Below are 11,142 nucleotides of genomic sequence, written 5' to 3'. Positions count from 1 at the left end.
TAGCACGCATGGTAGGTGAATACGTACTGTAGAGGCCTCCACGTTCAGGCTGCCAGCAGCCAGAACAGTTTCAGGCTCTGGCGCTGTCCGTGGTACCAGCGTGGCTCTGTGGGCTTAGCATTTGGCGCTGTCCATGGTACCAACGCGCCACTGTGGTGTCCGGCAGGCTGGTGGTATTTGTGGTGCTGAGGCTCCATTGCCTCGCTGTCCAAGGAGCTGTTCCAAACATGGTGGAGCTGTCCGTGGTGCTGAAAACTGAAAGGTCCTTCCAGAGAGATTGCAAGAATATTTAGCCATGTAATGACTAAACAATGACACCTAAGTTTAAGTTAAACATGTCCCGATTAATGTGCTGAATGATGGTTAAAAGCTATCTTTATGTAGAAAACCAGTGTTGTATTATAGCATGCAACACTAAAAAGCTGCAGGTCGTAGTGTGCTTTATAGGCTGTCTCTCGGTCAATGTAATGACACTGGGTTCATTTATATCCAGTATTACACAACATCGCCCCACTTTTAAAAATAATTGTATTAATGGGAGTACACCAGTGTGGCAAGGAAAAAAAAGGAGGCGCTGTTACTGTGGTTAAGATGGTTCGATGAGCTGATAACGTCACCATGCTCAATGCTGGCAATAAAACCCATTTATTTCAAACTGAAGCTTGTGCTCTTCCAGAGACGCTCAGTGACGTTTTGAGAAGATTAAAAAAAAGGCTGTGCATGCACTGAGACCTCTAACTAATAATGACTGTATGATGTGTATGGAAAATCCCCACCACAGAGAAGCACATAAACAGCAGCACAAGCAGAAAAATATCGGACCCCCCCACCTCCTCCTCACACCCCCACATCATCACTTTGTTAGTATCGCCCCTGTGTGTCGATATATTGCTGAAATGGGACAAACTCATCTTGATGTCACTGCCAAATAGTTCAAATCCCACATTTGCTCCAGAACAAATATCGACCGTTCGCGGGACGATCTCACGTTTTCAGACGTGATTGATTGGTAAAAATCAAAGCGGGGTATGTGAAATCGATACACTGTAAGCTGTAATTCACGCCGATTTAACGACGCAAAGCGATTGCTTTGGCGTAACAGCAAAAGACGCGACCTCAAGTGGCTTATTGCCTGACGTAATATCGATTATGTGGATGTTTCACTTTAGGCAAAAACACTTGGAGTCGCACAGTGCGCACTTTTTCCCTCTCCGTCTGCCTCTACCCCCTCCACTCTCCATCCTTCGGTTCGTTCTGTAAGCATGTTGTGATCTTCATCCACTCTGTGCCCAAACCGAGAGCTTGAAGGACCCCCCCCCCCCCCCAATCTCTCTTTCTCTTTTATGACCAACCCTCTTTCATCCAGGCAGGCGTTTGTTCGCTGGATTTTATAAGAGCCTGTTTAATTACATATATATATTTTAAACACAGTCTATGAGCTACAGTGTCGGGGCTGCTGAGACTGAAGAGAATCGGGGAAACCTACCACAGGTGAAAGGAGCTTTTACGACGCTGCGGTACAGATGATTGAACACTTTAGCAGTAACTCAGCGCAATCTCCCCGCTTACCCTGACTGAAACGGGGCGGAAATTGAGGCTAAAACACCTTGGAACAACTAAAAAGGGACCAAGTTCTGTTTCCGAGCGAATCTAAAACCTGCTGCGTTGTTTCCCCAACTGGGCTTTCTGTGGAAGATGTGACCTTTTCTGTTGCGCCCCGTGGAGCAAATCACTGCTTTTTTTTCCTTATGTTATTAGTTCTTTTTTTTCTTTTGTTTTCTTTTGTTTTTTCCACCCCCTAATCAGTTACTCGAGCTTGACATGTCTTTTTGTGGGATTACACGCGGAGATATGATCACTGTGAGAGACCGAGTTGGATTGTGAATTTACTGTCAGCGCTTTTTTTCTTCTTTATTTTTTCTTTATTTCTTCTTCCTTTTTTAAAACTTGTCTCCATAACGAAGGAAGTGCTCTAGCTGTTTTCTTCAATGGCTTCAGTGTCAAGGTTGGGAAGACGCAAAGATGCCAGTCGCTGGCCGAGAATGTCGTCAAGTTTCTGGGCTGTGCTGCTCCTGACAGCGCTGCTGCTTCTCTATTGCGGTAAGTCCTGCCGCTTTCCTCTCCTCTCTCTGTCTGTCACACGCTTTCTATTTTGACCACACACACACCCACAGTGGGTGACCGTGCCATGTGGGAAGGCTTTGACAACAAAATTATGTGAGTGGTATTGGCAATCGCTCTTAGCGTATTGATCTCAGTAGTTGTCGACGTGTCATATTCTTCTTTTTTCCCCCTATTGAAAAACACGCACGGGGATCACAGCTGCGCGTGCACATACTCACTTTAAAGCCCCTTCCTGCTCCTGTGTATGCAGACAGGCAGAATCAAGAGAAGCCCCTCACCACCACACACACAAATCCTCTCTCATAAAAAAACAGGGGAATGTGTCTCATTGTCTTGTGAAACTACTTTCTTTGGCTTGGAATAGGAGTGCGCCACAGGCCTAATTAAGTCTCATGTGACTCCCGTTAATTCTTATTCTATCTGTCTCTTCAACACACACACACACGCACCCATCTATCTCTTAAAGCTTCTCAGACTGACTGAGTGAGGTCAGGCTGTCATGCATCTGTCATCTCTGAAACACAGAATCCAGAAGATATACATAACAAATTCACATAATGTTAAAAGGTACAAATCTTATTATTATTATTTTAAATTTATGAATAAACCCTTTTTAGTTGGACAAATAGTACTCCAGGCAGTAATTCAAGAGTGCCTGAGGATAACCTTATTAGGCAAATGTATGCAAGTACAAGCACACACACACACACACACACACACACGCAATTTGCTCCTCTCTCTCTCTCTCTTTTGGGCTACTTCTCTGGCCATGGGTGTCTTTTCATTTCTTGTTCCCTGGCACCCTCACACCTTCTCTCCGTCTTGCTTTCCTTCTCTCGCTCAAACCGCCTCTGACTCACTTATGAGGAGAAATCCAGCTGGCACACAGAGCTTCAGTCTGCTATGTGTGAACAAAAAAAAGGAGGCTATGTGCAATAGCCATGATAAGCTCATGGAAAAAAAGAGGAAAGGGAAAAGTTATTTCATTAGCAGCTGAGCTAATGGTTAATGTAATCACCCTGTCCTCCAGTGCATTAGCTATGCTGGTGCTGTAACAGATTCGTACTGTGATCGTACTGAGTTTTCCTTACAGCGATGTGAACCGACCTCAGCTCGTTCATTTCCTTTTTACCTTTTTTTCCTTCTCTACAAAGGACACAAGATTGAGTTTGCTTTGTAATCACACAGACCTCAGGTTAATCAATGACAGGCTTAGTTTATAAGAGCCAAAGCTTCTGGGGGGGGGGGCTTTTTATTCTTTTATGGTGCCTTCGGCCATGTGCCATTGATCTTCCGTTTGTGTCCAATCACGACACTTGGATGTTTGTTTCAGTCAGCAGTCTTGCTTTTTCCTTTTGCAAGGACCTCGACCTTTTTACCCAGTAACACAGCGAGCCTTCAGAGACTTAATAATCTGAGTGATAATCATTCCTGGATTTCCTCTTTTATGACCTCTTTACTCCACGCTGCTCAAACTGTGTTATTTGGTACCTTTTGTCCAACAGTCCGCCTTATGGGTATATTTCATTTTTGTTACCACCATTATTGGTCTATTAAACTCTAGTGCCGGGGCCGACTTTGTGTAATTTCCTCCCTTCTCGCTCCTCGTTTCATTTTTTTTCGTTGTTAATTTCCAAACATTTGAACTTGCAGCTCTGTAGATCGCACAACTCCCTTTCACTGTTAGCTTTGCCTTTCTTCTTGTGGGTTTCCTTTTACTCTGACCTTCCTCGACAGTGCAGTATTTCTGTTTTATACTTTTTGTATTTTTTCTTACCCTCTACTTTGTTCATGTGTCCTCCGATGTCCCGGTCACACTGGGTTTGTTTGAGGTTTTTTTTTCTTTTTCTTTTTTACATTTTTGTCTATCTTTGTCGCTGTTTTGTGCTTAACTTTCTTCTGCTTGAAATTTTTATGTTGTTTTCCCCCCACTCTTTGTAGCACTTGTTCTTTTATTCATTTCCTCTTTTTAACCAGATGTTTCAAACCAGTGGATCTCTGGGCTGAGCTGACCAATGCATGTCCTCTATGCTATTCTGTCTGAAGTCTCTGCTTTCTCAGCAGACTCTTCTCTTCTCTTCTCTTCTCTTCTCTTCTCTTCTCTTCTCTTCTCTTCTCTTCTCTTCTCTTCTCTTCTGATTGTTGTTTATTTTACAACCCAAGCATTCATTATCATATTGACTGCATCTCAAGACAATAATGATATTTGTGAGAGTGATCAATTCATTCTCACTACAAGATCAATATACATTAATGTAAGACAGGTGACATGTTTTTAGAAGCTGGAGCTCGTAAACCTTTGACAATTTTGTGTGAAAAATGACAGTTTTCAAGCAATTTACTGATTAATATTTTTTTTAAATGGCAGCTTTACTACAGCCTTCTACTCAAAATTAAGAAAGAAACCAATAAAACATGATTAACCATTGGTTTGTGTATATAAATGGTAATAATCACATACACACATGGTAGTTATTCATATATATTCTTACAAAAATTGTCCACAGTTTGTAAAGGATTTCAAGTTTTACTAGAAATTGATGTCCATGTTACTCACATGCATACAGAATCAGCATAACTGAAAAATGAAGCCAATGCTGAAGTTTCTAGAGTCTGCAGTTTTTCTAATGGCCTGCAGGGGGCATCTCCTCTGGTTGCAAAAGATGCCAAGTTGTATAGAAGTTTATCAGAAAATGTCACTTTGGCTTTCTTCATTTATGACCTCAGTGAATCCTTTCCAGATGAGATTATGGGATCAGTTCATAATCTGAGCCCATAAATTGGTAGGTGGACCTACCAATTTCCAAAGTCTGATTATTTAATGCCTTGAGAGGAGCGTTTCCACCCTCACCATCTTTGTTGCAGAAAAATCAACCAACTCTCATCTTTCAGATGTGACGAGTAAGGGCAGGTCTGACTGTGAAACCGCTCACTGGCTATCGACCAAAGAGTGTGCAGTTTCATACTGCAGATAATACTTCAGTTTGAAACATAGCATGACCAAGATTTACAGAACAGATCTAACTTTTCATTCAGTATGATCCAAAATGAGTGACTGAACCAAAAACTCATCAGGAAAGTGTTTACAGAGATCAAGTTTAAAGGATGTTTTCCATGGACCTGTATAGAACTGGAAGTGTTTTTGCTAAAGTTCAGCACTGGTTTCATATCTATCTATCTATCTATCTATCTATCTATCTATCTATCTATCTATCTATCTATCTATCTATCTATCTATCTATCTATCTATCTATCTATCTATCTATCTATCTATCTATCTATCTATCTATCTATCTATCTATCTATCTATCTATCTATCTATCTATCTATCTATTGAGATAGATACCAAAATAAGAAAGAAAATTCTCAAGTGTTTACAAAATGTGTTACATCTTAGAAAATGCATTTGTGTGATGGTTGGTAATGTATGGCTAATGTCTGTGCCAAGGGCACTTTTGCTTTGCATTGTTGCTGTGTTTTACAGCCAAAAGGGTGGTGGTGGTGGAGCTCTGTGATTATGGCTATGACTCATATGGTGCCTGTCACCTAGAATCAACATCCAACTTCACACGATACGCTGTCCTCTCCCAGGCCCTCGTGAGAGGAAGAGATTGAAGAGAGAACAGAGAGAGGCACGGGGTGGAGGGAAGAAAGAGAGAGAGAGAGAGAGAGAGAGAGAGAGAGAGAGAGAGAGAGAGAGAGAGAGAGAGAAGCAGAGGCACCGAATAAGGTGAGAGCAGCAGGTGACTTGATATCCCCTCTAATACCTTGATAAGGAAAGCAAGTGAGGCAAGAAGAAAGAGATGGAAAAAAGGGAGTATAAGGGGAAGGATGAAGGCAAAAGATATAAAGCAGTAAAGGAAAGACAAACCCTGCTGAGGGTGAAATAGAAGCCACGGTCAAGAGGGTGAAAGTGGCAAAAAAAACAAAACTGAAAGGAGAAGACAAACATGAGGAGAGGAGAAAAAAGTAAAAGAGGGAGAGATAAATAAAAACAAGTCAACAACTGAAGTATTTGGAATGTACGTGTCGGTACTGGAAACATTAATCACACCAGAATGCTCCAGTACCTTTTGATTACATTACAAAGAAACCAACAACAACGACAACAGCAACAAACAATATTGTATTCTGTGCACTAGCTCCCTCATCTGGAAGCTCTCAGCCGTGCATTTGTTTGCCAACGGCGCAATTATGTATTCATGAGACTGTAGCCCTGCATGTGAGCTCGGGGGAAGGAGGATGAGAGAGCCCACAAGGGTAGCTAATCAGTATGCTAATCTTAGCTTGGGATGGCTAAGGAATGTAACACGGCTGTGGTCTGGGTCTGAACTGCAAACACACTGAGAGAGGCAGAGACAGCAGAGAGCGAGGTAAGACAGAGTAACAAGTAGAGAAACTGGAAGCAAGAGAACGAGGAGGAGGAAGTGATAGAGACGAAGAAAGGAAGAGAGGTCACGCACAACTCTTTTCTTATAGCAGCCTTCATTTTTAGGCATGTAGCAACTGCTGATTCATTCCACCCTTGGATACAATGTTGCGTGCAGGTACATACACCTCTGGCACAGGCACATGCACACTCAGATCTCTGCCCTGAAAAGCAGAGACAGTAATGAACGTAACATCAAAGCAGGCACGCAGGTTACACCGGGGCACACAAACGAGCGAAACGTCATCAAGGTCGTTCAGGAACATCAATCACGTATTTGCACATACATGACCACCCTGTAAAGATACAGACTTTAGAAAATGCTGAAAGGTCAGACACACACACAAAGAAACAAAAACAAACAAACACACACACACGTGCATGCATTCCCCTGCTGTCAGGCTCGAAAGCTTAAAGCCATTCTCATCACATCACTCTGTCGCTCAGCGTGGTATCCTGTGTTTCCTGCCTGTTTGTTTATGGGTCGCTGTACTTCTGCAGCTGTATCAATAGGTTGTTAACTGTGGTGATTCGCCAAGGCTTACATGTGCTCAAGTGCACACACACACACACACACACACACACACACACACACACACACACACACACACACACACACACACACACACACACACACACACGCATAATCTGTTGCTGTTGCGAGGCTGGTTTGCCAGCGGAGAAGACAGGACTTGACTGACCTGAAAAAAAAGAAAAGACGCAAGAACTTGTAGGTGAACGCGCGCACTTATTTTAATATCTTATCCTATTTTCAGCATAGCCTGGAGCTTCTTCCTCTGCAGGGAGGGAGGCAGAGAGAGCAGCCACTGTCAGGGAACGGCAGAAAGGCTTGCAGATGGCCTGGGGACGCAAATTCATAAAGAGTCAACTTGTTGAGTTTTTCCACAGAGAAAGCAAAGAGCCACATTACGGACCGCCGGAAATGGGGCCAGGGATCGCATGCATATTTGAGCAACTTTTTAAAAGGTAGCTTTGCAAAATTTAAAGACCATGATGAGTGTCATTTGAAGGGGAGGAGGAGCGTTTGCTGTTATCACGTAATGACCATACTACTTATCGGCAGTGTCGAGCTTAGTAAGGCGAAGAACTAATATTGAGGCTTTGGCAACTTAGAGTATAAAATTTTAAGTGGATATGGAAACTTTTTTAGTGTGTGGAAGGATATGGCAGCATGGCCACAGGCAGTATTTTCTGTTTTTCCTTGTTCTGTTTTACGTGTAGCACTTGTGTCAATTCATTGATGGTATCTGCTGTGTGGAAATGATCAGTACGTTTTTGTTTGGTGTGCTGTAAGTACTTTTGGCTCTCTCTAAGGCAATCTATCATCCTGTAAGTTTTAAAAAGGTTTGCACATTTGGGACTGTGATACCACTTCATAAATACTCTTGTTAATAAATCAGAATTTAATAGCTTATTTGCTAGTTTGTAAAGCTCATTTTATATACGTATTACTTAGGTTCAACTGTGACTTTATGGGGAGCAATAGGAGTCTAATACTCAAGCAGTTGGTTGCATCCACTTTAGGTGACCCCTTTGGTCTACAACAAAATATTTTAGCAGCTAAGGGTGGGCTCTTATTACAATTTTGGAAAGACAAACTTTGTACTCTAAATACCTGCTAACTTTGCAGGTATTTAGAGTACCAAAGTACATAGTGTTTTCATTAGCTTCAGCTGTATGCTAATGAGCAAATATTAGCATGTTAACATACTAAATTAAGATGCTGTACTTAACATCACATTTGAATTTCAGAGAATGTAGGGAGAATAAGGCTAGGGCATTGTCGGAAGTTGTTCTTTAAATGAATTAGTAGGCTATCATTAAACAGTAAAAAGCTTGGTTAGCAAGCTGTAGCCATAAACTGGATGGGTGCTACACACAAGAGGTAATACCTGATAATTCGGGATAAGTAACACCCAGGTAAAGAGAAGGGCTGCAACTCACACCTGGCTATACTAAAATACTTGTATAGAAATGTTTAGAACTCTGGTGCATGTGTGAAAATGGATAATGTTACTATTACCAAACCACTGTTAGCATTTAACTCAAGCTAGTACTGTGCGTTAGTAGAACTTCATAGATTTACTTGCATGAAGAGGCTCAGTTCTGTTAAAGGAAAACATCAAACCAACGTTTTCTTAAAAACTTGAAAAAAAAATCAGTTGATTTACATCAAAACACACATAACAAACAGAACTGCTTAGAAGTAACAGATGCATTGCTCTTCCACACCGTCACTGAATTAATGAATGCTGGCCTTTTAGGTAAATACTCTATTTAAGCCTTTTAGACATAAAACTCACAAATGAAGGTAAACACTCAGTTACATTCCCAGTACTTCTATTTCCGGTATTATTGATGTGTATTTCTGGGCTTCTGGTTAATAATATTGATTTTAGGTATACAAAATACAAAAAATATGCACATACACTGTGTGCTGCAAACATGTAGTGACTGAATATCCAAGCAAAATACAAAGATGATGCTGACTTGTAAGAACAACCTGTTCCTCCAAAGCTGCTTTCATGGCCCCAGAACAGTTAGCAGCTACAACAGTTTGTGAAGTTGTTTACACAGAGATGCAGTAAAAGTTTCATCAAAGCTTCTTCCTTGTCTCCTTGCTTCATCTTTAACAGACTCTCCTTTTTTCTCTGTTCCATCACCTGCACCTTTGTAACCAGACTCTGCTGTGTAAAGGGGGGAAAAAAAGAAAACATAGATGTCATAATGGCATGCTAATATGCTGTGACATTTACTTAATGTGAAAACAAATTGCAAAGTGTTTGCTGTTTGCAGTTAGGCAAAGTATCACCGTAGCCGCCTCCATGGCTAATTGCACCTTAAATGCTCCGTGTCCCATCGTGAATTAATTTGCTGTCGATGTGACTTTAATTACCATTAAAACCACATGTGCAATATTTACATATCATGTTATGAGTGGTGTATGACTGCAGGGCTCAACAGGTCACAGCTCAAAGAAAAGGGTTGTTTGTGTATAATAATTGTACATGGTATGCAAATGTGAACTTCTCATCCAGCTCTCCAGTGACAATAAAAATGCGGATTTTCTTATTCCGGAGCCTCATTCTGAGCTTTTGACAGAGAAAATGTGATTAATGGTACATTTTTTGTAACCAATTCTGTAAATTGCGTGAGATGGCTTAATTGGGTCGAAATCCGGACAGAGACTCACGATGTGCTCCTGCCCCGAGAGGATTGGCGGATGTGCACTTGTGCTTGTTTTGCCTAGGGCTAGTGAGCCCATTCAGACAGAGATGCTAAAGCTACTCCCCTTTATTACTGCAAGAAGCAATTGCTTGGAAGAAAATGCCAGAATGGTGCTTTGAATTCCTGCAGGGGCCCATCACTGAGACTCAGCCCACGGAGCTGAGACAGCTAGCATCTGGAGCAAAGACATGGCGGTAAAGTGGAGAAAGGAATAGGGGGAGGAGGGAGATTTCAGAGAGAGAGGGAAAGAGGGAGCAGGATGGCAGGGAGGCAATGAGAATGAGAGAGTAGGGGAAGGAAGCGAGATAGACATAGTGCACATGGGAGACAGAGAAATGGTGAGCATGAGACAGAGAGAGCAAGGGGTTGACGGGGGAGCAGTAGAAAGAGCTTGGGAGAGGGGGGGGGGGGGGGAAGGACGCGCAAGCAATGAGACAAAAGACAGACAGACGAGAACACTCAGACGGTCCACCAATTGACAGCCGGTTGGGGAATAAAGTCAGCTAACACAATGAAGCAGTCGGCAGACAGACTTGCCGCAGAGTAGCCGAGAGGCTCTCAGAAGTAGAAACAAATATTACATTAGAAGAGACAGAAGCCATTTGTCACAGTGGGAGGCCTGAGAGGTAGTTAAGCTGCAGAATATAGGGACCCGTGGCCTGGTTGATGCATGTCGCCACGAAGAGGAAATTGTGCTGAAGTCAACTCCGTTCAATCAATTGTCTGGTGTCCTTCAGTGACTCTCGTGCTTAACAAGATAACACCGGCGCAAAGTTTCGCCAGCCCAACTCTTGAGAACTTGTTATGGGGCCTTGAGGGCCTCCCCTTAGTCCTTTTCTTCCTCCTTTTCCTTCCATTCATGCCCACAGCTTGTCAGCCACACCATCTCCACATCAAGGCTACAGTTCAGTGTTAATGTTTTTAGAAGATAAATCTTTGGGGCGTTTATGATCTAAATGACAGCTGCACTCAGTCGGCACCCACATGCGAGAGGCAGTTGAGATTCTGAAATGGTTTCAAGGATTGTCTGTCAGTCAGACACCTGGTGGCTCGGTCAGTCGGTCGGTCTGAGTTTTCGCTCTGTGCCCCACGGTGCATTACTTGGCCCTTGGTTTGAAATGGCTTATTTCAATAATAGCTGGAGTATGTATGTAACAACAAAAGCATCTGTTTTCTTACTTTCAGCCTTTACCTTTCTCCCTCTCCTTGTATCGTTCCATTCCTCCCTCTTTCCCTTTCTCCTTCTCCTCAACCTAAGCTGCTGACACTATGATTGATATGGAAATTACATTGTGCTTGCCCTCATTTATCTTGCAGCGTTGCTTGTTGCTGCTCCAACA

General features: G+C 42.4%; 1 protein-coding gene across 2 annotated transcripts in view; it reads left to right on the top strand.

The window, feature by feature from the left end:
- Nucleotides 1-1,331: 1,331 nt before the first annotated feature.
- Nucleotides 1,332-11,142, top strand: part of tafa5a (TAFA chemokine like family member 5a) — a 166,006-nt gene continuing 156,195 nt past the window's right edge. For both annotated transcript variants that reach the window (XM_026148094.1, XM_026148093.1), the window contains exon 1: nucleotides 1,332-2,100. In XM_026148094.1, coding sequence (XP_026003879.1) covers nucleotides 1,989-2,100 — 112 coding nt within the window. In that variant the 5' untranslated portion in view covers nucleotides 1,332-1,988. The remainder of the gene's footprint in view (nucleotides 2,101-11,142) is intronic.

The sequence above is a fragment of the Astatotilapia calliptera genome, chromosome 17 (genome assembly GCF_900246225.1).
Source record: "Astatotilapia calliptera chromosome 17, fAstCal1.2, whole genome shotgun sequence".
NCBI lineage: Eukaryota > Metazoa > Chordata > Actinopteri > Cichliformes > Cichlidae > Astatotilapia > Astatotilapia calliptera.
This window is presented reverse-complemented; position numbering and strand designations above follow the sequence as displayed.